General features: G+C 50.0%; 2 protein-coding genes across 6 annotated transcripts in view; one reads left to right on the forward strand and one right to left on the reverse strand.

Annotated features, from left to right (window-relative positions):
- Positions 1-6,767, reverse strand: part of VAV1 (vav guanine nucleotide exchange factor 1) — a 63,611-nt gene extending 56,844 nt beyond the window's left edge. The window contains exon 1 of the mRNA XM_070792956.1: positions 6,466-6,767. Coding sequence (XP_070649057.1) covers positions 6,466-6,669 — 204 coding nt within the window. The 5' untranslated portion in view covers positions 6,670-6,767. The remainder of the gene's footprint in view (positions 1-6,465) is intronic.
- A 4,227-nt stretch (positions 6,768-10,994) lies between these two features.
- Positions 10,995-25,685, forward strand: SH2D3A (SH2 domain containing 3A). 5 transcript variants are annotated; one of them, XM_019964325.2, is made up of 11 exons: positions 10,995-11,126; positions 14,767-14,903; positions 16,289-16,638; positions 17,048-17,124; positions 22,331-22,369; positions 22,711-22,812; positions 22,945-23,060; positions 23,196-23,393; positions 23,477-23,588; positions 24,096-24,281; positions 25,109-25,685. In XM_019964325.2, exons 2-11 carry the CDS (start codon positions 14,835-14,837, stop codon positions 25,267-25,269), a joined length of 1,410 nt encoding a protein of 469 aa, XP_019819884.2. In that variant the 5' UTR covers positions 10,995-11,126; positions 14,767-14,834; the 3' UTR covers positions 25,270-25,685. The 5 variants fall into 5 exon arrangements, with proteins under 5 accessions (XP_019819884.2, XP_019819883.2, XP_070649061.1 ...); XM_070792959.1 differs by adding an exon at positions 12,094-12,336 and having other exon boundaries at positions 11,013-11,126; positions 22,331-22,812; positions 23,219-23,393; XM_019964324.2 differs by having other exon boundaries at positions 22,331-22,812; positions 23,219-23,393.
- The last annotated feature ends 151 nt before the right edge of the window (positions 25,686-25,836 follow it).

Raw genomic sequence — 25,836 nt, forward strand, 5'->3', positions numbered from 1 at the left:
AATAAAGAAATAAAAGAAATATATACATATATATAAAGAAGGAATATTTTCTTAATCCCCCAGTTGACCCAAACCAGATTGTGATATAAGCCAGAAGGAAATTCTTTAAATTCACTGAAGAAATACAGTTCACTACAGCAACTAACATTTTGCACCCTGACCTATACCACATCCTACAGGCAAGCTCAGACCCACTGAAATCAAATTAGCAAAAAGAATGACTCCCATTAATTTACATGCTATCAATCATATGTCAATCACTGTGATAAAAATTTAGCCTACATTATCATGCTGAACCTTCACACAACCCTGAGATATCAATGCTGTCCACACCCTCATTTTGTAGATACGGCTCAGATAGATTAAGTCATTTTTTTTCTCCAAGATCACAAGGCTACTAAGTACCTGACTTGAAATTCCGAACAGCTCAATATATAAAAAGTTCCTAAAAATCAATTTTAAAAAAGGGGGCAATAGTCCTAGAAGGGAAAAACATGGGCAAATGATATGAACAAATATTCATTTGCAGAAAGAAAATAAAAATAACTCTTATAAGAAAAGATGCTCAGTCTCAGACTAAGAGAAATGTAAACTGAGTCATAATGAGCTTCATTTATCACCCAAGTTGGCAAGACTCCAAAAGCTTAACAACTGTTGGCAAGGCAATGAAGAAACCAGCATTCTCACTGTTAGAGGTAATGTAATTGGAACAATGCATATAGGAACAATCCCATACAGAGAACAATTTGGCAAGATCTACCAAAAGCACAGACTCACCTGCTTTGAGCCAAGAAACCCTTCTGAGAATTGATCCCATGGATATACTTGCTCATGTATCTGGCTGCAATAACAGCATTTATATATAACTAGATACTTTTCTATGTTCTTTATATAACTCATTTATCCTTCACAACAATACTTTCACATAAGGACTTATTATCTCCATTTTAGAGATGAGGAAACAGAAGCACAGAGAGGTTAAGTAACATGCCCAAGGTCACACAGTAGAGGAGCTGAAAAACAGTTCATGGACAAGGTTACTGATCACAGAAAGTGTGTCAGAACAAAAGCCTGGTTCAATACAAGTGCCCAGCAATAGGAGTGATGGTGAAATAAACCATTTCCCAGCTGGGCCATGGAATTGAGTTTAGAGTAAGTTAACAGTAAAGATTCTAAGAGAGAGAGTAGGGCTTCTGAGGGACTTCCCTGGTGGTCCAGTGGTTAAGAGTCCATGCAGGGGGCATGGATTCGGTCCCTGATTGGGGAAGTTCCACATGCCAACACAGGGCAGCCAAAAAGGAAAGGAAAAAAAAAAGAGTAAGGATCCTAGGGCCAGGCTGCCTAGGTTCAAATCTGTGACTTTGTCACTTTCAAGCTGGTTACCCTGGGGCTAGGGACTTAACTTCTGTGTCTCAGTTTTCCCAGATGCAGCGTGCAGATTAAGTCACTGTGTAAAAAGTGTTTAAACCAACGATCAGCTCACTTTTTCTACAAACATCTAGATAATAAATGTCTTCAGCACCATAGGCCAGATACTGTCTTCGTCAGTTACTCAAATTTAGAATTGTAACTGGAAATTGGCCATAGATAATATGTAAACAAATGGGCATGGGTGTGTGCTAATAAAACTTTATTTATAAAACATGCTGTGGTCCAGATTCAGCCCTCTTGTTGTAGTTTGCCAGGCCCTAGTTTGGAAGAATGCCTGGCATGTGGTTAGCCCAATAGAAGTAGTTTGTTTAGTAAATGGACAATCTAGAATATCCTGCAGTCAATTTTTTATACATGATCTTAGCCAAAAGGCCGAGAAATGATGCTGCAGTCATTTTTTTTTTAAAGAATGGGAACACTGTATGAACTGATTTGGAAAGACAACCAAGGTAATGATTAAAGTAATGAAAGCAGGGTATAAAGATAGTATGTTCTGTCTTTCACAGAAAGAAAGGAGTGTAGTTAATAAGAACCTAAATTTCTATGTGCATAAGAAAATTCTGTAAGGATATATAGTCAGCTTAAAAAAAGTAGTCACTTATGGGGGAAAGCAGGAACTGGGTATCTGAGGAAGATGGCCAAAGGTTATATTTTTCTCTGCACACCTTTTACGTGTTTTGAACTTTGAACGATACACACATATTATTTAACTAAAGAATCAAATATTTTAAAGATTCTATCAGGCTCTCTGTCCCTCAGCACAGGGTTTCTCAAAGTCAGCCATGTTGACAGTGGGTGCATGTGTGTTCAGGCTTGTCCGACTCTTTGAGACCCCATGGGCTGTAGCCTGCCAGGCTCCCACGTCCATGGAGTTTTCCAGGCAAGAATTCTGGAGTAGGTTGCCATTTCCTCCTCCAGGGGATCTTCCCAACCCAGGGATGGAACCCACATCTCCTGTACTGGCAGGCAGATTCTTTACCACTGCTGCTGCTGTTGCTGCTGCTGCTAAGTCGCTTCAGTCGTGTCCGACTCTGTGAGACCCCAGGACGGCAGCCCACCAGGCTCCCCCGTCCCTGGGATTCTCCAGGCAAGAACACTGGAGTGGGTTGCCATTTCCTTCTCCAATGCAGGAAATTGAAAAGTGAAAGTGAAGTCGCTCAGCCATGTCCGCCTCCTAGCGACCCCATGGACTGTAGCCCACCAGGCCCCTCTGTCCATGGGATTTTCCAGGCAAGAGTACTGGAGTGGGTTGCCATTGCCTTCTCCGTTTACCACTGCACCACCTAGGAATCCCACTGTTGACACTGGGGCTGGATAATTCTCTGTTGTATGTGAAATTGTCAGACGTTGCGCAGCATCCACAGTCTCTATCCACTGGATAACAGTAGCAGAAGTGACAACCCAGACTGACACTGCCGAAGGTCCCCTGCTGGGGGAGCAAAACCACCCCAGTTGAGAACCACTGCCCTAACCCAAACTCCTACAAGCTATGCTATGTTACCAACCCTCCCATTTTCCCTCATCTTTCCTAAGAAGACTTTTTAGCGAGAGTTTATCGCAGATTTGATCCCTGGGTCGGGAAGACCCCCTGGAGGAGGGCATGGCAACCCGCTCCAGTATTCTTTCCTGGAGAATCCCATGGACAGAGGAGCCTGGCGGGTTACAGTCCATGGGGTCACAAAGAGTCGGACCCAACTGAAGCGACTGAGCACAGCACAGCACATCAGGTGTCGACACTATGCCGAGCGGTATTGAAATGTTAAAACAGTCCTCCCCTCAAAGGTGCCATTTTTAGCCACAGTTCACAGATGGGGAAACTGAGGTTCAGAGAGGTGAAACCAGGAAGTGGTGCAGCCGGGATCTGAGCCCAGATCTGGCGCCTCCGAGCCGCCACCACCACCACCACCTCCAGCATAAGCCCACCCCTCCTGTTCTAACCCTCCCACCCTCTCCCTTCCCTGCCTCTACTGATGGTGCCAGGGTTTATTGGCTGGGGATGAAAGCACAGAGAGGTTAAGCAACATGCCTAAGGTCACAGAGTGGAGGAACTGAAAACAAGATTCATCATCTTGGCTCCAGTGACCACCCCCATTCCCAGTATAATAAGCTCCCCAGTCCTGGTGGGATCTTTCCCACAATGACGGTCACATTCATCTCTTCCTCTCCACTTCCTCAGCTTTAAAGTTTCACATCTGCCACCCAGAATTTGGGCTCCCAGAGACAGCAAAGAGTGTCCGGTCACCCCTGTGGCCATCTGTAATGACTTCGTCCTCTCTCTGGGTCTCAGACCTCAGAGAGACCATCCAGCGCGGAGACCCACTTCAATCTGACCTCACCCATGAACTATGCCCACACAGCCAGCTCATGCACTGCCCCGCAGCACAACTATGTGGCCACTGACCTGCTCCTACCTTGGGGCCTTTGCCAGGAGCTCTGTTTCCTTAGATTCACCCAGCTCTTCCCTCACTTTGCCCAGGTCTCTACTCAAACATCACCTCGTCAGGGAAGCCTCCCAGACCTCATATGCGAAAGTGCAGCCTCACACTCCTAAGCCCCCCTTTTTCCAGACCACCCACCACTCCGGACAACATATATGTTGCTTTATTTGCCCACTGTCAGTGTCTCCCATTAGAACATCAGCTTTTTGACAACAGGGTGTTTTTTTGGAGGGGCGGGGAGTACTTTACTTATTTATTTTTGATCGTGCTGCACGGCATGTGGGATCTTAGTTCCCTGACCAGGGATCGAACTCATGTCCCCTGCAGTAGAAATGTGGAGTTTTAACCACTGGACCACCAGGGAAGTCCCGACAACACGGGTTTGTGTGCGTCTTTGTCCCACTGTCTCAGCACCATGGATGAATGAATGAACGAATATGCTCTTTCCACTCTACCCAGGAAAGAGTGGAGCCAAAGCAGAGGAGCTCTCAAGAGGAAATGAGAGAAACGGAGAAGCATTCTAATTCCAGACTCCACACCTTTATTTACGGCATTGTGTGTCCCCCACCCCATCCCACCCTCATCAGGAGCCCTCCCTTTTCTCTTTGCCCTTCCACACCTCACTGGCAGTTCTTAGCCCTGGCTTAAATCTGTTGACAGACAGGGACTTGCAAACTTAGAGGCTGTTCTTGGGGCACCTCCCTTTGGTTTAAAATGACTACCTTTTAGCTTCCCATGCATGGCCCCACTGTGAACAGGGCAAAGGATTGTGCTTTGAAAGGAGATAAAATGCACAGGGCAGCAAGGCCCAGAGCTCCCAGATAGGGAGGATCATGGAACACCCTTGCCCAATGCAGGGTCTGACACAGCTAGGCACCAGGGTCAGAGCAATAAGAAAACTCCTACTCACTCTTCAAAACCCAGCACAAATGTCCCCTCTTGCATTAAGCCCAACTCCCCCAGGCAATCTTTTGCCTTTGCTCCAGGGCCCTCAGCCCAGAATTTTTGTTTCCCTCTGTCTCAGTCCTGACAACACAGGGCTAGGGAATGTCTGTCTTCCCCAGTCTGGGAACTCCTCGAGGGCCAGACTGAGACCTGGGTCCTCAGCATTGACCAGCACAGAAAATCAGGATTCATTAGTCCCTGCAGCTGCCCTCTTAGAGGTTAATGCCACACCCCACTGCCTTTTATCAGAAACCAGCTATAGGGAAGATGCAGGCAAGGATGGAAGTTCATCCTTAGGTCTAACCACTTTCCCATTAGCAGCTATCGAAGCCACACTGGGTCTCAGGTCAGAGGCCTGACTGATCCTAGGGCTACTTCCTTCTGTGTGCAAACACATGTAGGCATAATTGTGTCCTGTGGCCACAACAGCTGGCCGGGGTGGGAGGATCTCTGGGGTTCCCTCATTCTTTCAGGAAGCCTGCCTGTGCTCAGGGAGGGTGAGCCACCCCTCTCTCCCACGCGTGGGCCTGTCACCAGGAAACACCCCCAAGGACCCTTCCCTGATCACTTACTGCTCCTCCCCCCATCTGCACGTGGCATCTCAACCCAGAAAAGAGGCAGTGCCCCAGGCCGCCCTCCCCATCTATCCCCAAAAAGGGCCCCCCACCACCAGCCCACTGCACCTCCAGACAAGGCTTTCATCCTGGGGTGGGACCTGAAGGCTGGATGGCTAGTGTCCCCTCAGACCCCTAGGGCAGGCAGAGTGCCCCCAACCACCACCCATCAGCAGAAATTACTTTTCATCCAGCGCTCAAGAGGCCAGGGGGAACCAGAGAAGGTACAACAGAGAGAGAATCCAGTCCAGTGGCCTCCCCCACCCAACCGCATTCAAATAGGGATTTGAATATATTTCCTGAGCCGGGGAGGTTGAAGTCAAATCCACCACCCCCTGAACCCTGGGGCCCTTGCAGAAATCCCTACAGAGAAAAAGCAGCTATTTCTAGGTTCCCCCAAACCCCAAGAACCCAGTCTCAGGGCTCTTTGGGACTGGGTCCTGCCTCAATGTACCTCTTGGGATGGACAGAGCTAGGAAGACCAGAGTCCCAGACCCACAGTCCCCCCACCCTCCCCATGCTGCCCCAGGCCCCGGCAGGAAGCCAAGGGGAAGATGTGAGGGGAAGGAAGGGGCCCAGGGCCCAGGAGGAGGCGACGCATGTGGGGGAAGGAATAGGAGGAGGCCCTTCCCCCATAGCCAGAATCTTCGTGGGTGGCGGGGTCAAGGGAGTCCAAAATCTCAGGTGCCCTATCGGCCACCCAGGAGATTCCTAGGGCCCCCTGCAGACCCCTAGCACGTCCCTTTTGGGGTCTAAATCTCCAGCGGAGTCAGCCTGAGGTTTTGGACTTGGGTTAACCCCAAGTTTGCCAGTTTTCAGCCTAGACGTGGGAACCCATTCCTATTAACCTTGAGGGGGCCACCCCTGAATCTTCAGTGTTAGGACCCCCACATATCCCCCATGCCAGGCCCAGAGTTGGGGCCAGCCTCCTCTCTTCACTGCTGGCCCAGAGGTGCAGTGCATCAACCTCCTGGGTACCAGCCTGGGGCGCCTCCCGCCACCCACCCTCCGGCAGGCCTGCCTGTGGCCCGTCTCACCTGGGACATCTGGGGACGCAGGTTGACTTCCCGCAGGTTGATGGCATGGGGCAGCAGGTTGTTGAGCAGCTGGCACAGAAGGACGCCATCCCGGAGGGCCTGCGCCAGCTCGCACACTTGGGCTCCATCCCAGGTCACACGGTGGCTGGGCGGTAGCACCCGGCACTGGATGAGCCAGTGGGTGCACTGGCGCCACAGCTCCATGGCCGCTGCCTTCCCAGGCCGGTCCGCACACCCTCGCGGCCTCCTCCACCCGCCCGACCGCCCGCCTGCGTGCCTGCCTGCCTGCCTCTGCTAGCCAGCTACCACTTCCTCTTTTTTGCCTGTAACTGTCGCCCTGAGAAGGGGTGGAGGAGGAGGAGCCGTGGGGTGGGGGCGGGGTGGGGGGGAGCACCTGGCCATACCCAGCCCAGCCCCCTTTCAAGCAGGACCTGGCCTCTCTTTCGCCCACCAGCTAACACCAGGGCATCTGGGCGTGGGGACAGCGTAATTAGGCGGAGTCCCACTGCCTTCCTCTGCATGCAACCCAAGAGCAGGACCACCTCAGGAACACACTCAAAATCCACCCTCTTCTCACCTCTCCCTCCTTCACCTCCTTGCTTGGCCAACCCTGCTCCTTGCTAACCTGGACCAGTCTCCTCCACCTCATCCCCAGGCTCCCGTTCTCACCCACCACAGTCTGTAACCCCTCCATCAGAGGGCGCCTGTGAACACCCCAGTCAAGCCACTGAGTCTCACAGCCCGCCTCGTTGGGTGTAAAAGTCCTGCCTGTACACCACAAGGTTCTTCCCTTATCCCTTCCACTCTCTCCTTCATTTGCTCTCTTCCAGTCAAACAGGGCCTCTTCAATGTTCCCCGAACCCACGAGGTCACCCCAAAATCTAGAGTCCTAGGACTCACCCTAGAGTCCTGCCACAGGGCCTTTGCACATGCTGGTCCTCTGCCTTAGCTCCATGGCCAGCTCCCTCATTTTCTGCAAACCTTAGCTCCAGGCCACCTTCTCATGAAGTCTTCCCAAACCTCTCCATTTCAAATCACAGTCTTTATTCCCCACCCCATCATACCCTGTCCCACTCCCCCCTCCCCCACATTAAGCCCTGATTACCAGTATTCTTGCCTGGAGAATTCACAGACAGAGGCTCCTGGTGGGCTACAGTCCATGGATTACAAAGAGCTGGACACGATTGAGTGACTTTCACTTTTCACAACACTACTATCCCAGAAACCTGATATTTTATTACGCTTACTTTTTTCATTGTGTATTTGGAAATTTGTGTCTATGTTAAAACCACTATCCCCAGTACCTGGCACATACATATATGTTCCACAAGTATTTGTTGAATGAATGAATAAATAGTTAAAAGCTCTACTGGCTCTATCTTTGACATTTATCCCATGGCTCTGGCCACCATCATCTTATAGACTTCCATAATGTCATTCATTCATTTAGCAAATATTTGCAATCCCAAAGAAAGGCCATGCCGAAGAACGCTCAAACTACCGCACAATTGCACTCATCTCACATGCTGGTAAAGTAATGCTCAAAATTCTCCAAGCCAGCCTTCAACAGTACGTGAAACATGAACTTCCAGATGTTCAAGCTGGATTTAGAAAAGGCAGAGGAACCAGAGATCAAATTACCAACATCTGTTGGATCACTGAAAAAGCAAGAGAGTTCCAGAAAAACATCTACTTTGGTTTTATTGACTACGCCAAAGCCTTTGACTGTGTGGATCACAATAAACTGTGGAAAAATCTTAAAGAGATGGGAATACCCGACCACCTGATCTGCCTCCTGAGAAATCTGCATGTAGGTCAAGAAGCAATAGTTAGAACTGGACATGGAACAACAGACTGGTTCCAAATCAGGAAAGGAGTACATCAAGGCTGTATATTGTCACCCTGCTTATTTAATTTCTATGCAGAGTACATCATGCAAAACGCTGGACTGGATGAAGCACAAGCTGGAATCAAGATTGCCAGGAGAATTATCAATAACCTCAGATATGCAGATGACACCACCCTTATGGCAGAAAGTGAAGAACTAAAGAGCCTCTTGATGAAAGTGAAAGAGGAGACTGAAAAAGTTGGCTTAAAGCTCAACATTCAGAAAACTAAGAGCATGGCATCCGGTCCCATCACTTCATGGCAAATAGATGCAGAAACATGAGAACAATGAGAGATTTTATTTTGGGGGGCTCCAAAATCACTGCAGATGGTGACTGCGGCCATGAAATTAAAAAACACTTACTCCTTGGAGTAAAAGTTGTGACCAACCTAGACAGCATATTAAAAAGGAAAGACATTACTTTGCCAACAAAGGTCTGTCTAGTAATAGCTATGGAGAGGGCAATGGCACCCCACTCCAGTGCTCTTGCCTGGAGAATCCCATGGATGGAGGAGCCTGGTAGGCTGCAGTCCATGGGGTCGTGAGGAGTCGGACACGACTGGGCGACTTCACTTTCACTTTTCACCTTCATGCATTGGAGAAGGAAATGGCAACCCGCCCCAGCGTTCTTGCCTGGAGAATCCCAGGAACAGTGGAGCCTGATGGGCTGCTGTCTATGGGGTCACACAGAGTTGGACACGACTGAAGTGACTTAGCAGCAGCAGCAGCAGCAGTCATAGCTATGGTTTTTCCAGTAGTCATGTATGGATGTGAGAGTTGGACTAGAAAGAAAGCTAAGTGCAGAAGAATTGATGCTTTTGAATTGTGGTGCTGGAGGAGACTCTTGAGAGTCCTTTGGACTGCGAGGAGATCCAACCAGGCCATCCTAAAGGAAATCAGTCCTGAATATTCATTGGAAGGACTGACGCTGAAGCTGAAGCTCCAATACTTTGGCCACCTGATGCGAAGAACTGACTCATTTGAAAAGACCCTGATGCTGGGAAAGATTGAAGGTGGGAGGAGAAGGGGATGACAGAGGATGAGATAGTTGGATGGCATCACCAACTCTACAGACATGAATTTGAGTAAGCTCCAGTAGTTGATGAGTGACAGGGAGGCCTGGCATGCTGCAGTCCATGGGGTAGGCTGAGAGTAGGTCAAGACTGTGCAATTGAACTGAACTGCTGTCTTAAAGCCCTTATCATTACCTGAAATCATGTGGTCTACGAGGTCTCTCTCCCCACCTCCACCCCACTAGGCTGGGAGTGTTCTCCTCAGCCCGCTCTATCCCGCAAGCCCCGACCTCACCCCAACACGCCTGGGATTTTTAAATTATTGTAACCACCAGGGGGCGCTAGAAACCTTCATTGGATATAACCGAGCTGTGCACCAAAAGCAGGCTGGCCAAGGAAAGGACACTTCCTCAGCCTGAGACTGAAGTCTCTTCCACATTGGCAGGTGGGAAAGCCCAGCCTGGAAATTCCCAGATTTATGATTCTACAGACACCAAAACTTTCTTCCCCAGGCATCCGTGATTCTCTTTGCGTCAATTTCCTCATCTGTAAAATGAGTGACAACAAACTTCACTGTTTAGAAATACAGTAGAGATCAGAGACGGTGGGGCTGCAAAGATCAGAGGAAGACAGGATAGAGCTCCAGGGCTCCAGGTTTGAATCCCACTTCGGCCAATCACAAGCTGAGTCAACCTTGGGCAAACTTGGGCTTAGTTGCCCCATGCCTGTTTCTGCATCTAGAAAATGGGGTAATGAAAACAGGACCCATCTCATTGAGAGGTCTATGTAAAAATAGAATTATGCAGGCAGGGCAAACAAGTATACAGTAAGCACTTAATTAATGAATGTTCGCTGCAGCTACCGCTTTCAGTTCTGTTGCTAATACTACGCACCCTCAAAAAACTTGGCTAGAGGGTCCTATTTCTGGCTCCAGATCCCCCCACACACCTTCCTCACGCTTGTCTCCAAGCAACAGGATGGAAGCCCCCTTTCTCTCCTTCCTCCACCTAGGAAACCACCTGAATGTTTGCCCCCCACGTCCCGCCAGAGTCTAGATCAATTCCAGCGGTCTGTTACTGGGAAAGACTGTCGTATTTTCCCGCATCTCTCTTCACAAACCCGACACCCAATGTGGGGTTCCTTCCGAGAAACCCAGGGGGGCAGTCTGGAGGAAGCGCACTCTGCCACGTCACAGCCGCCACCACTCCCGGTCGTGTGAGACAGCCCGTAAGGGCCGCCCCGCCCCTGCCCGGAACAGGGGAGCTAGGAGACATCCCTTGCCCCGTCGCAAGGGGTCAGGGGCTCTTAGGACCAGCCTGTGGCCTGAAGCGGAAACAAGGGGCAGGGCTCCAAGGGCGGGACTAAAAGAGGGGTGACTAGATGAGTGGGCGTGGTCAGCCTGAGGGGGCGGGGCAAATTTAAGGAGGCGGGTCCACTAGTAGGACCAAAAGGAGTTCCCCAGGGAGCGTGACCTACAGGAAGAAGGTTCATCCAAGCGGGAGTGGTTAGCGAAAAGAAAGTTTATAAGGGGGCGGGGCGATAACAAGGGGCGGGGCGATAAGTTACAGTAGGAGAAAGGGCGGAGCCTGGAGGGGAGGGGTTTAAAGTGGGCGGGACCAGGTGATGGCGCTAGGAACCCTTCGGGCGCGGCAGGGAAAGGCTGGATCTGGTTGGGGCGGGGAGGGAGGGGTCGGGAGACGCAGAGCCTCAGGCTTCCGCCAGGCCCCAAGTTCTTGCGAGCTCCGCGGGTCCCGGCCCAGGTGAGTGAGGGGCCCCAAGCAGAGCCAGGACCGGGAGATTTGGTGGGGGTAGGGAGTTCTCTTTTCCAGGTGGGGCCACCTGCTCTCTGGAAGAATCTGTCTGTCCCCGCGCGTCCGCGAACGTAAAAGGGGTCACCTGATTGGGTCACTGTGCATCATGCATGTCCGTGTACCTGAACGTCCTCCTGCAAGCGTATTTTCTCTGCAACATGGACAGCCTCCCTGCTTCCATGCCTGAGCAATGTTTTTAAACCACAAACCAGATCGTGACCCTCTCTCACTTCATACCTTTCCGTAGCGTCTCTTCCATCCCACCGAGACGAAAATTCGAGGTCCACCAGGTTCCTGCATCGTCTCTGCCTAACCTCACTGCTCTCCACTTCGCTCGTGGCTCACAGCATTGTCACACCTGCCTCCTTGACGACGTAAAATATAAAAAGCAAGCTCTGCACCTTTGCCCTCCCTGTATACCCCTCACCTGTACTGCTCTTTCTTCACATCTTTGCTTAACTGTTCCCCACCCCCGCCCCCCGCCCCTACTGAGATCTCAGGTCCCAAGTCACTTCGTGGGAGACAGCCTTCTGACTACTATTCATATTTAAGGTAGCCTCCCCCAGCCAGCCTCTCTTTATGTCTCCCTGTCTTATCACCTCCGTTGTTCACCCTTAGACATTATCTTCTTCATTCATCGTGCACTTATTTGTTTTGTGTGTCTCCTCCACCCGAGAGGCCTTGGTCTCATTCATCACTGTTTCTCCTTGGCACACAGTAACCATTCAACCAGTCAGTATTTTGCTCACGTTTGAGTCTCCGTGTCCACCTGTGTCCCTGTCTCGTGCAAGTGGCTGCCCCCTGTAGGAGTATATGGTCGATAGAAAATGAATAATCCCCTCCCTTCTTTCCCCAAACTTGCCTCTCACCCACCTCCTCTCTTGATTTCTGCCCCCTTCCTCTCTCTCCTGCCCAGATACCCAGAAATTATTCCAAACGATGCAGGACAGGTGGATGACTTAATTGGCCTGTGGCCGTCCTGTGACCACTCTGAGCTCCCCCTGAACAAACCAGAGTCAGTGATGCACCTTCACACCCACTAAGGGGCAGGCAAGACAGAGGACGCTGGAGTCAGAGGACTCTTAAAACCAAGGCCAGGCCAGGCCCAGCTGACAAACAGGAAGTGCACAGGTATCCAGGAGACACACCTGGTATTCAGGTATGTGGCGCCTGGAGCCAAAGCTCTGCTCAGCTCTCCCACCCCTTAAGCCACCTCGGACCAGTCTGGGAACTTCCAGGCCCTTTCAGCTGACTCAGGTCCTAAAAATCTTCGTGCTATTTCTCTGCAGATCCTTCCGGGCCCAGAAGGCCCTGGGGGTAGGGGAAGCAAGACACTTTCCCCACCGCCACCTCCCACTCCCTCTCCCCTTCTTTCCTCTCACCCAGAGCAGTTTTTTCACCAGATGCTTGAGAGACCCCGGGGCCTGAGGCATGAGCGATGATCAAGGGGTCCTAGAGTGTCCATGTCCTAAGTTTGATCACAGTAATAACGAATGAAAACCTGTAGATGTCTATTTGCTGTTTGCTGACCTGTCTACAAAAATGTGACCTTTTAATGGTCTTTTAAAATGGGTTTCCCCACTGGCTCAGTGGTAAAGAATTCACTTGCAACCCAGGATTTGGCTGGAGACACAGTTTGATGCCTGGGTCGGGAAGATCCTCTGGAGGAGAAAATGGCAAGCCACTCTGTTATTCTTGCCTGGAGAATCCCAGAGACAAAGAAACCTGCCGGGCTACAGTCAATGGGATCAGAGTCAGACACCACTGAGCGACTGAGCATACAAAATGACCTTATTGGAAAGCCACGCATGGGTTAAATTTTTTTGTACAATCTAAGAATCCTTGAGTGTGCCTACAGATCCCTGAGATGCTATGGGTTTTAGTAAATTTAATTCTCCCCAGCCTGGAATTTATTTCACCCCAAGAACCACCAGGCTTGAGACTTACCCAGTGCTTCGGTGGCTCTGCTCTCCCAAGGCAGGAGGCCTGGGTTCCATCCCTGGTCAGGGAATTAGATCCCACATGCCAGAACTAAGAGTTCTCATGCTGCAACTAAGACTCAGTGGAGCTAAATAAATAAATTAAATTAAAAAAAAAAATTTTTTTAAAGAACCACCTGACTTGGCCCCTTAAAATCCTCCCAACCTTTACCCACCCCCAAGACCTTCCCAGGTCACTGTAAGAAAAATCTTAACTCCACTGCTTGAATCTTCATATCTGATCCCTGATTTCATTTTTCCCCTTAGTTCTCTCAGATCTATTTTAGGCTTCCTTTTCTACTCACTGATTTTCCTAATCTCTGTCTTCTCAGCTAGAAGATGCCTAAGAGCAGGAATCTTGGTCTTGTTGTTCACTGCGAGGTCTCTAGTGCCTACAAGGGGCTCCCGGCACAGAGTGGGTGCCGCATAAATATTCTTTTGAGTTAATTTGTTAATTAAATTTCTACAAAATATAGCACTATGTCATCTGCATTAAAAATTGCATTACATTTGAGATCATTGTCTTCTTCCTTCGCAAGAATCCCAGTGAATTTGCATGACTGTTTTCATGAAATCACAGCCTATTCTAAATTAAAGTTAGGGACTTCCCTGGCAGTCTAGTGGTTAAGACTCTGCACTTCCAAAGCAGGAGGTGCCAGTTTGATTCCTGGATGGGGAACTAAGACCCCAGATGCTGCATGGCACAACCAAAAAATAAATTAATTAAAAAGAATAAATTAAATTTATTCATTTCATGCTTAGTCGCTCCGTCATGTCTGACTGTTTGCAACCCTTTGGACTGTAGTCTTCCTGGCTCCTCCGTCAATGGGATTTTTCAGGCAAGAATACTGGAATGGGTTGCCATTTCCTACTCCAGGGGATCTTCATGACCCAGGGATTGAACCCACGTCTCCTGTGTCACCTGCATTGCAGGTGGCTGCTTTACCCACTGAGCCATCCAGGAAGCCCCAAAGTTACTCATAGCTTGAATTTAATCTGATACATATATCAAATATAACTCATATAATTTATAATTAAAAATATATAATCTGACTATGGGTAACTTCTTTAACTTAATATAAATATATATTAACATTTATATTTAGAATATAAAATACACAAATGTTATATGTAAATATTTAAATACATTTATATATAATTATCGGAGAAGGCAATGGCACCCCACTCCAGTACTCCTGCCTGGAAAATCCCTTGGGTGGTGGAGCCTAGTAGGCTGCAGTCCATGGGGTCGTGAGGAGTTGGACACGACTGAGCGACTTCACTTTCACTTTTCACTTTCACGCATTGGAGAAGGAAATGGCAACCCACTCCGGTGTTCTTGCCTGGAGAATCCCAGGGACGGGGGAGCCTGGTGGGCTGCCGTCTATGGGGTCGCAGAGAGTTAGACATGACTGAAGCGACTTAGCAGTAGCAGTATATATAATTATATAAATATGCTGTGTATTAAAATATCATATATATATACATATACAGAAAGCATTGCATTTTATGGTTTGATAAGATGTGGGCTGTTGTCTTCAAACTATGAGGAACATGAAAGGGCTGACCAAGCCATTCAGGAAGCAAGAATAATTATTCCTGTTTTACAGATGAGGAAGACTGAGGCCTGTTGGAAGTACAAAGCACAGACCCTGCACCCTCTGCCCCCGAGAGCTCCATGCAGGTGCCACAAGATGGAGAGGACTTTGTGGGCCAACCCTGGTACCACGGCCCCCTGTCCCGCCAGGTACCACTGCCTCTCACAGGACCACATACCATCTGATGGGGAATCTCACTCATCTTTGACTTACTGGGGACTCCTGGGTCCCAGATAAGGGCCTTAGGGTCAAGATCTATCAGAAAGAGTGACTTGAGGGCTGAGGATTGTTTTGCAACTTGGTCTATGTGGGATGTCACTTCTTATCTTTAACTTATCACTTCCTTTGGGATGGTGTTGAAGAAGGTGACAGGAGTTGAAGAGGGTACTAATGACTCCTCAAACCACCCTTTGGCCCTACTTGTCTCTCTGTCTCTCTCTGGATTCCAGGCCACCTGTGGCCGCCAGGGTCCCATTTCCCTCTCAATTCAAAGCACCTCATGCTCATCTCCAGCTTAGGAGTCACCTTCAGGAGTCCCAGGACCTGAGATATCTAATCAAATCATGAGAGGCAGTGTAGCTTAATGGTGAAAATCCCACACTTTAGCCACAAGCAGCCTGAGTTCAAATCCTATCCCTACAATTTATATTGGATATAAACTAGAGCAAGGTAGTTGATGTTTCTGGACCTCTGTTTTCCCATCTGTAAAATGGGCATAATAGTACCTACCTCTTATCCTTGGTAAAGGATGAAGTGAGTTCATACATTTTACACTTAAAACAGTGCCTGGCATATAATAAGGGCCATACAAGTGTCCTTTGCACATATTGGCCAGTCCCCAGCCTCCATCAGCAGCTCTGCTTTGCCCCTCTATGATGTTGTGGCCCTCAGGCCCTGTTTTCAGCCACCATAGCTGGCATGATAGTGCTCTATTTTTATAAAGGTGAATTTCAAGGCCATGGTCTGTTTGGAAGAACCTAGCAAATGGCTTTTCTGAAAGCCACATTTGCATAACAAACTCAGCACCTGTCACCAGGTTGGAACTTGCATTAGTCAGCGTCATCTAGTGGCTGTAACAAACATTCCCACGCTGTCAACGACTCCATCAACATTTAAAGACTAGTTCATGTCGCAGTCTAAGAGGATGCAGAGCTTCAAAAGGAGTCAGACCCAAGCCCTTTCAGTCTTCTGCCTCCACTGCCCCCCAGGGCTCTGTGGGCGTCAACTGACAGATTCAGGAAGAAACCTGTAGGATTCTGCTAGACTTATTTCAAGGGCCAGGTCTGCCCATTCCCCACAGCACTCGTCCCACATCCCATTGGTCAGATCTTGTCACACGACAGTTAATCGCAAAGGGGCCTGGGAAATGTAGTGCGGAAGTATGTCCACTAGACAAGAAATTGTTTGGCCGAAAACTACCCAGTCTCTGGGGTGGCTTTTCTTGGGTTGGGGGGAGGGGTCGGGAGTCTCCATTAATTACTGATACGTGCTCATGCGTAAACCCTTGCCCCCCCCCCCGATCCTCCATCCCCAGAAGGCCGAGGACCTTCTCCAGCAAGATGGTGACTTCTTAGTTCGTGCGTCCAAGTCCCGTGGGGGCCACCCTGTCATCTCCTGCCGCTGGCGGGGCTCAGCCCTGCACTTCGAGGTGCTTCGTGTGGCCCTGAGGCCTCGGCCAGGCCGGCCCACAGCCCTCTTTCAGCTAGAGGATGAGCGTTTCCCCAGCCTGCCTGCCCTGGTTCGCAGCTATGTGATTGGCCAGCGTCCACTGTCCCAAGCCACAGGGGCTGTGGCCTCCAGGCCAGTGCCACGGCAAGGACTAATTCGACGCAGCTTTAGTGAGGACACCCTTCCAGACGACCCGGCTCGCACAGAGCCGCTCAGGTATTCACAGGTTCTCTACATCCTGAAGACACCCAAGACCTCCCAGGGTTCTCCACCACTGTTCCTGTGTGTTCCAATAGTGGACCGCTCTGTCCACTATTGACATTTGTTGCCAGATTATTCTTGGTTGTGGGGGGGGCCATTCTGTGCATTGCAGGCTGTTGAACAGCATCCCTGGTCTCTTATCTACTAGATGCCAGTAGAATGCTCTGCACCCCTCCTCTTAGTTATGACAACCAAAACATATCTCCTGACATTGCCAAGTGTTCCCTGGGGCTAGCAAGCACCCTGGGGGATCCCCTGGTTCTGAGTGATGGGATGTAAGGTTTTCTGGGCACTGTGGAGGCTATATGCTATCTAACTATCTGCTAGGAGTAGGACAACATATCTCCCTCCCTCTGTCCCCCAGGGATAGGAAGCGGAGTGATAGTCAGCCCGCAGGTTTGGAGCATATGTGGCGGTCACCAGAAGACCCTCCTGGACCAGGTAAAGGGTCTTCCAGAATAGGACATAGCTCCAAAACTCTTCTGCCACGCACTATCCAAGTGACACTGGGCAGGTGACAACCTGCTGGGGAAAAAGGATGGTGATGCTCTCGATGTTGTCACAGTGACTAAAACACATACAAGAACTCTGTAGGTGCTTAAAAGTATGGGTTTACAATGATTCCAAGAAACCCTCCATGCTCTAACCATAGCTAAGCTCTCTAATAATTCCATCCCTCATCCCCTGTTCACTCTGGCCACACAGACATCCTTTCAGTTGCTGATTGTTGTTGTTCAGTCTGCTGGAACCTTGTACATTTGTTCCTGCCTCAGGGCCTTTGCACTTGCTGGCCTCATCTTTGGAAAGCTCATTCCCTAACCTTTACCTGACTGTTTCTCATCTAACAGGAGTTCCTCAAAGCAGCTAACCCTGGCCATCCTACATAAAGGAGGAGTTCCCCTTGTGCCCTGACTGGCCTGTTGTCTCCCATCAACATGAGCCCTCACTGTGTGTGTCAGAAACAATACTAAGTGCTGAGACACATCAATGAATAAGAATAACAAAGATCCCTGCTCGAGTGGAGCCAACATCCTATTAGAGAATGAAGGACCATGAACAACAGAAATGAGTCATATTTGTTGTTGTTGTTCATTTGCCAAGTCGTGTCTGTGATCCCATGGATACAGCATGGATACATGGATACTCTGTGATCCCATGGATACAGCACACCAAGCTTTCCTGTCCTTCACTATCTCTCAGAGTTTGCTCAAATTCTTGTCCGTTGATTCAGTGATGCTCTCTAACCATCTCATCCTCTGTCACTCCCTTCTCCTTTTGCTTTCAATCTTTACCACCACCAAGGTCTCTTCCAATGAGTTGGCTCTTCCCATTAAGTGGCCAAAGCATTGGAGCTTCAGCTTTAGCATCCATCCTTCCAGTGATTATTCAGGGTTGGTTTCATTTAGGATTAACTGGTTTGATCTTCATGCTGTCCAAGGGACGCTCAAGAGTCTTCTCCAACACCACAATTTAAGAGCATCAATTTTTTGGCACTCAGCCTTCTTTATGATCCAACTCTCATGTCCATACATGACTACTGGGAAAATCATAGCTTTGACAATACAGACCTTTGTCAGCACAGTGATGTCTCTGCTTTTTAATATGCTGTCTAAATTTGTCATGGCTTTCCTTCCAAGGAGCAAGCTTCTTTTAATTTCATAGCTGCAGTCACCATCCACAGTGATTTTGGAGTCCAAGAAAATAAAATCTGTCACTCCTTCCACTTTTTCCCCTGCTGTTTGCCATGAAGTGATGGAACCAAATGCCATGATGTTTGTTTTTGGAATGTTGAGTTTTAAGCCAGCTTTTTCATCCTGCTCTTTCACCCTCATCAAGAGGCTCTTTAGTTCCTCTTCACTTTCTGCCATTAGAATGGCATCATCTGCATATCTGAGGTTGTTGATATTTTGCCCGGCAATCTTGATTCCAGCATGTAATTCATCCAGCCCAGCATTTCACGTGATATACTATGTATATAAGTTAAATAAACAGAGTGACAATATACACTCCTTTCCCAATTTTGAACCACTTTCAGTAAGATTATAACTGTTGCTTCTTGTCCAGCATACAGGTTTTTCAGGAGACAGGTAAGGTGGTCTGGTATTCCTGTTTTTTTAAGAGCTTTCCACAATTTGTTGTGTTCCACACAGTCAAAGGCTTTAGCATAGTCAATAAAGCAGAAGTAGATGTTTTTCTGGAATTCCCTAGCTTTCTCTATGACCCAACGAATGTTGGGGATTTAATCTCTGGTTCCTCTGCCTTTTCTAAACTCAGATTTTCTATCTAGAAGTTCTCAGTTCATGCACTGCTGAAGCCTAGCTTGAAGGATTTTGAGCATAACCTTACTACCATGTGAAATGAGTGCAACTGTATTGTAGTTTGAGCATTCTTAGAGAAGGAAATAACAACCCACTCTAGTATTCTTGCCTGGAGAATCCCATGGACGGAGGAGCCTGGCAGGCTACAGTCCGTGGGGTCACAAAGAGCTGGGCATGACTGAGCGACTTCACTTTTGAACATTCTTTGGCATTGCCCTTCTTTGGGACTGGAATGAAAACTAACCTTTTCCAGTCCTGTGGCCACGGCTGAGTTTTCCAAATTTGCTAATATATTGAGTACAGCACTTTAACAGCATCATCTTTTAGGATTTGAAATAGCTCAGTTGGGATTCCATCACCTCCACCAGCTTTGTTTGTAGTAATGCTTCCTAAGGCCCACTTGACTTCACACTCCAGGATGTCAGGCTCTAGGTGAGTGACCACACCATCATGGTTACCCGTGTCATTAAGACCTTTTTTTTGTACAGTTCTTCTGTGTATTCTTGCCACCTCTTCTTAATAGCTTCTGCTTCGCTTAGGTCCTTACCGTTTCTGTCCTTTATTGTGCCCATTCTCGCATGAAATGTTCCCTTGATATCTCAATTTTCTTGAAGAGATCTCTAGTCTTTCCCATCCTATTGTTTTCCTGTTTCTTGGCATTGTTCATTGAAGAAGGCCTTCTTATCTCTCCTTGCTATTCTCTGGAACTCTGCATTCAGTTGGGTATACCTTTCCCTTTCTCCCTTGCTTTTCACTTCTCTTCTTTCCTCGCTATTTGTAAAGCCTCCTCAGACAACCATTTTGCCTTCTTGCATTTCTTCTTCTTTGGGATGGTTATGGTTACTGCCTCCTGTACAATGTTACAAACCTCTGTCCATAGCTCTTCAGGTACTCATGTCTATCAGATTTAATCCCTTGAATCTATTTGTCACTTCCACTGTATAATCGTAAAGGATTTGATCTAGGTCATACCTGAATCAGAGAAGGCAATGGCAACCCACTCCAGTACTCTTGCCTGGAAAATCCCATGGACGGAGGAGCCTGGTAGGCTGCAGTCCGTGGGGTCGTGAGGAGTTGGACACGACTGAGTGACTTCACTTTCACTTTTCACTTTCATGCATTGGAGAAAGAAATGGCAACCCACTCCAGTGTTCTTGCCTGGAGAATCCCAGGGACGGCAGAGCCTGGTGGGCTGCTGTCTATGGGGTCACACAGAGTTGGACACGACTGAAGCGACTTAGCAGCAGCAGCATACCTGAATGGCCTAATGTTTTTCCCCTACTTTCTCCAATTTAAGATTGAATTCTGCAATAAGGAGCTGATGATTTGAGCCACAGTGAGGTCTAGGTCTTGTTTTTCCTGACTGTATAGAGTTTCTTCATCTTCTGCTGAAAAGAATATAATCAATCTGATTTCCATATTGACCATTTGGTGATGTCTATGTGTAGAGTCGTCTCTTGTGTAGTTGGAAAAAGGTTTGCTGTGACCAGCATATTCTCTTGACAAATCTCTGTTAGCCTTTTCCCTGCTTCATTTTGTACTCCAAGGCCAGACTTTCTTGTTATTCCAGGTATCTCTTGACTTCCTACTTTTGCAACTCCCTATGATGAAAAAACATCTTTTTTGGTGTTAGTTCTAAAGGTCTTGTAGGTCTTCACAGAAGGGTTCAACTTCATCTTCTCTGGCATTATAGGTTGGGGCATAGATTTGAATTACTGTGATGTTGAATAGTTTGCCTTGGAAACGAACCAAGATCATTCTGTCATTTTTGTGATTGCACCCAAGTGCTGTGTTTCAGAGTGTTTTGTTGACTGTGAGGGCTACTCCATTTCTTCTAAGGGGTTCTTGCCCACAGTAGTAGATATAATGGTCATATGAATTAAATTTGCCCATTCTTGTCTATTTTAGTTCACTGATCCCTAAAATGTTGATGTTTACTCTTGCCATCTCCTGCTTGACCACATCCAATTTACCTTGACTCATGGTGTGCTGCAGTTCATAGGGTCACAAAGAGTTGGACAACCTTAGCGACTGAACAGCAACAACAAATGGATCTAACATTCCAGGTTCTTACACAATATTGTTCTTTACAGCATTGACATTTACTTTCACCACCAGGCACATCCACAACTAAGCACCGTTTCCCCTTTGGCCCAGCTGTTTCATTCTTTCTGGAGCTATTAATGATTGCCCTCCACTCTTCCCCAGTAGCATATTGGATACCTTCTGACCTGAGGGGCTTATCTTCCGGTGTTGTATCTTTTTGCCTTTTCATACTGTTCATGGGGTTCTAACAGCAAGAATACTGGAGTGGTTTGCCATTCCCTCCTCCAGTGGACCACTTTTTGTGATAACTCTTCACTGTGACCCATCTATCTTGGGTGGCCCTGCACGGCACGGCTCATAGCATCATTCAGTTATGCAAGCCACTTTGCCACTACAAGGCTGTGATCCATGAAGGGGAGTCAATTATGCTTTGGGTTAAAAATTAAAAGTAGGACAGAGCAAGGAGTATTACAGTTTTTAGTAGTAGTTAGGAAATTTTCTCATGGAGAAATACTTGAAGGAGATGAGGGAGGGAACGATGTGGATAATGGGGTGAGAGTGGCCCAGACAGAGAGAACAGTCAGAGCAAAGGAACTAGAATCAGAACAAGAGTCTGAACTGTTCATTGAACCAAAAAGAAGTGAGTGTAGCAGAAACAGTGGGAGTGAGAGGGAAGTCGGAGAGATATCAGGCTCAGATTGTGAGAGCTTTGAGGGCTAACAAGAGGACTTTGGTCCTTATTCAGAGTGAGATGGGAACATTAGGGAGGTTTTAAACCCCCATAACAGGGTTGACTTAAATGTTTAGTAGATATAGTCTCCCAAAAGTCTGTGCGCAGTTTTAAGTTAATAACCTCAGAAGTAAATATACCACAAACTTAACAGAAGACATCATTCGAAAGTTTGATAAATTCAGTTTCTTTGAGGCATATGTAACTTTGTGAATTTTGAGTGACATATTTTTTCATTTCAATTTTGTGTGGTCAGTGCTTACCATCTTCAATCAGAGGAGCAAAATGGAAGAGTTCAGACTTAAAATGTAGTATTCAGAATTGGCAGAACTACATCCATGTCAGAGAAAGTTCATTTTCAGACCATTGGTAGGTATCTAGCATCGATGTTGGTGAAGCTGTTCAGCCTCAAAGCTGCAACAAGGTAACTTAGGATACCTGCTTGTTGGCTGAATGAGTGCAGGAACCAGGAGGTTGGTAGCTCAGGAAGCCATCACCCCAGCCAGCTATCTTCTCTGTGTACCTCTTTCTCCCCCTCTTGTATGACCCCCAGGAGCCTCCACTGTACCTGCATCTGGCCTGCCTCGGACAGGTAGTGACCCCGTGATACTAAAGACCCCAGTTCCCTTGGGGTCCGTTGCTGACAGTCTCAGGGCCTCTGATGGGCAGCTTCATGCCAAGGCCCCAACCAAGCCACCTCGAACACCCTCATTGCTACTGCCTGATGCCTCTGGACGCCCCCCGACGTACTGTGAGCTGGTGCCCCGAGTGCTCAGGGTCCAAGGACCACCCCCTGGCCACAGCTGCCCAGAGTCAGAGGTGCCCTGGTGGGAAGCCGAGGAGGAGAAAGAGGAGGACAGATGTTTTGCAAGACCACAGGCTGAGGTCTCTTTCTGTCTCCCTGACACCCCCTCCTGCCTGCTGGGCTCCCAGAATCGGCCTCTGGAACCCGAAGTCCTGCATACTCTCCGTGGCCTGTTCCTGGAACACCATCCTGGGAGCACAGCTCTCCACCTGCTATTGGTAGACTGCCAGGTGGGTCCCCCTACCAGGTTTCCCTCCCCAGGTAGGGCCTGAAGCCAGGGCATGACCAAACCCCACCTCACACCCATAGACTCACTCTGCTCCCTTAACGTCCCTACTCTTACCCCCACCCCCCATCACCAGGCCACAGGTGTCCTGGGAGTGACCAAGGCTCAGCGGGGCGCCATGGGGGTCGCCTCCGGTCTGGAGCTGCTCACACTTCCCCACGGGCATCGCTTGAGATTGGAATTGCTGGAGAGGTGAGACAGCCACCTGAAATCCCCAGGGTCTTCAAACCTCCTCCCATTCCCGGTTCCCCAGGAAGGAGGGGAATGGGTAATGCCGCTGACTGTCCCTCCTCACCCCCACATCGCAAACCTCCCCACTGCCCCCAGACCCTTGCCCTCCGCCTCTACAGGCTCGAGACGCTGGCGTTGGCGGGGGCGCTGGCAGTGCTGGGCTGCGCAGGGCCGCTGGAAGAACGCGCGGCCGCCCTGAGGGGCCTGGTGGAGCTGGCCGTGGCGCTGCGGCCAGGGGCGGTGGGGGACCTGCCCGGACTGGCCGCGGTGATGGGCGCCTTGCTCATGCCCCAGGTGCGTGGGAAGCAAGGGAGGAGGCCGGAGTGCAAGAGATGGGGAAGAGTGGAAGGAAGGAGGGCTCACGTCTCTTCCTCCAGGTGTCGCGTTTGGAACGCACGTGGCGCCACCTGCGAAGGAGCCACACGGAGGCTGCGCTGGCCTTTGAGCAGGAGCTGAAGCCGCTGATGCGATCGCTGAATGAGGGCGCCGGTGAGTGGTGGCTTTCGAGGAGTGATAACCCTAACCAGAATCTGGATTCAGCCCTAAGCCCCGCCCGCCCGTGTCTTAGTCCCCGCCCCTGGGTCTCTCCTAGGCCACGCCCCCTGCCTAGGCCCGGCCCCTGACTCACATCCAGCAATGCGCTAGGCTCTGGCCTCCCGGCCTCGCGCCGAACCCTTGTTTCTGTCTCGGGCTCCACCTTGGCGGTACGAGCCGCCAGCTCGTTAGGTCCTAGGCCCCGCCCTCCGCGCTCTTGCCCCCGCCCTCTACGCGAGACTCTGCCCTGGACCCAACCCCTGGGCGGGCCTGTTCTAGGCTCCGCCCCAGCTTTAGGCCACACCCTTGTCCTCCTCTGGTCTGGGCTCGAGCCTCAGTGTCTGACCCAAACCCCACCCTCTGCCCTGCCCTAGGATGCCCTGGCCCCAGTATATGTTGAGTCCTCTTCACCCTAGGACCCGCACCCCGTCCCTAGCCCAGCCCAGACCCTTCCCCCAACAGGACCCAGCGATCCCGGCGAGGTGGCGCTGCCACACGTGGCACCCGCGGCGCGCCTGCTGGAGGGTGAGGAACTCCCGGGGCCCTTGGACGAGAGCTGCGAGCGGCTGCTGCGCACCCTGCACCGGGCGCGTCAGACGGCCCGGGACGCGCCCAGATTCCGCGAGGCGGTGGCGCGGCGCCTGCGAGGTGAGCTCCTCCCCTTCGAGGGGTTGCCAGAGGATCCCCACTTTCGAAACAACCTGCATGCTCCAGCGCGGTAACCCCCAAATCCACCGGGCCAGAGACTAGACTCCTGTCACACCTCCCAGAGTCCCCCCCCAAACAGGGCGGGCCCCGGTCCCAGGAGTGTTCTCACCTCCACACACGCTACCGCCACCTGCAGCGTTGATGGGCACAGCACCCTCTGCCCCTCGGAGCCAAGCCCACAGGACTCCACCCCCACTCTCCCACCTGGGAAGGCCCTACCCCCAGAGGGTCTCAATTCCCCACAGGAATGCGAAGCTCCCTCCAAAATGACTCAGACCATCACTCTAGCAGAATAGCGCCCCCACTGTACTCAGAACCACACTTCTGTCCTGGGGCAGCCCTGCCTCCGAATCCCGCACTTGGATGGTTTCTTAAGACCCTTCTTCTTCCAACATGGCCTAACCTCCTCCTCCCAAGTTTGTTAGGCAGGTTGGCCCCAAATTCCACCCTCAAGGCAGCTCCATGTCCAGGTTCAAGCCCTAAAGTAAGGGGCGCTCTGATGTGGCCCCTGAAACGGACTGGCCCCCATGCACCCTGGCAGAGCCCGCATCGACCAAGCCCTTCGACCACCGCCCCCCCACCCCCCTCAAACCCCCCCCCCCCCCCCCGACTCCTGCAGACCCCTCCCCAGCTAACCCTGCCCGGTTGTTCAGATAATCTGGGGCAGAGTCCCTCCTGGGTCAAAGTCCAGAGGGAACCAGGCAGGTGTGGGAGGAGCAAAGCAAGTGCCTGGGCCCTACCCCCAGCTCACCTGGCCTCGCCCCCAGGATTCCGGCCCAACCCGGAGCTGACAGAGGCCCTGACCACTGGCTTCTTGAGGAGGTTGCTCTGGGGGAGCCGAGGGGCTGGGGCGCCATGGGCCACACGACTCGAAAAGTTCCATCGCGTCCTCAGCGTCCTCTCACAGCGCCTGGAGCCTGACCCTTGAAAGCACAAGCCCCCTTCTCACGCTGGATACCCAAGCATCTGGGGACCCCTGATGGAGACCAAGGAAGCCGTCCAAGTTTCTTCACCCAGCCAGATGCAGTGGGGACCTGCACCCTGCTGCACAGAAGGAGCGGACTGGTTTGCAAGAACCCACCTTGCACCCTAAAAAGGCATGTGGATCCTGGGAGTGGACAGCTCCTGCCTTACACTAGAAGACCCAGATGTCTGGAGGCTCTGCACACCCCACCCCACCCCTCAAGTGGTGAATGTATGTCTCTTAATGTTAAAGATAACTTGAAGATCTGTCTGTAAGAGGCCAGAGTTCAAGTGTTTTAAAAGCTGTGTGACTTTTATCAGATCACTTGACCTCTCTGTGCCCAGTTTCAATATAAAAGTGAGACTGTACTTTCTAAGGGTTATCATGGGAATGAAAACTCAACGTTTGAATGAGCTCCTGGGTGGAGAAGGCCTGGCACACAGTAGGTGCTCAGCAGATCTGAGCTGCAGGGAACACCAAAGGGGTGACATCCAGCACTCTCCTCCCTACCGGAGTCACAAACACTCGACT

This window comes from Bos indicus, chromosome 7 (assembly GCF_029378745.1).
Source record: "Bos indicus isolate NIAB-ARS_2022 breed Sahiwal x Tharparkar chromosome 7, NIAB-ARS_B.indTharparkar_mat_pri_1.0, whole genome shotgun sequence".
In the NCBI taxonomy this organism is placed as follows: domain Eukaryota; kingdom Metazoa; phylum Chordata; class Mammalia; order Artiodactyla; family Bovidae; genus Bos; species Bos indicus.

Coding starts and splice junctions, on each gene's coding strand:
- SH2D3A (XM_019964324.2), top strand. CDS start 14,835: ATGCAGGTGCCACAAGATGGAGAGGACTTTGTGGGCCAACCCTGGTAC. Junction 16,639..17,047: donor GCTCGCACAGAGCCGCTCAG/GTATTCACAGGT, acceptor TCTGTCCCCCAG/GGATAGGAAGCGGAGTGATA. Junction 23,394..23,476: donor GCGCCTTGCTCATGCCCCAG/GTGCGTGGGAAG, acceptor CTCTTCCTCCAG/GTGTCGCGTTTGGAACGCAC.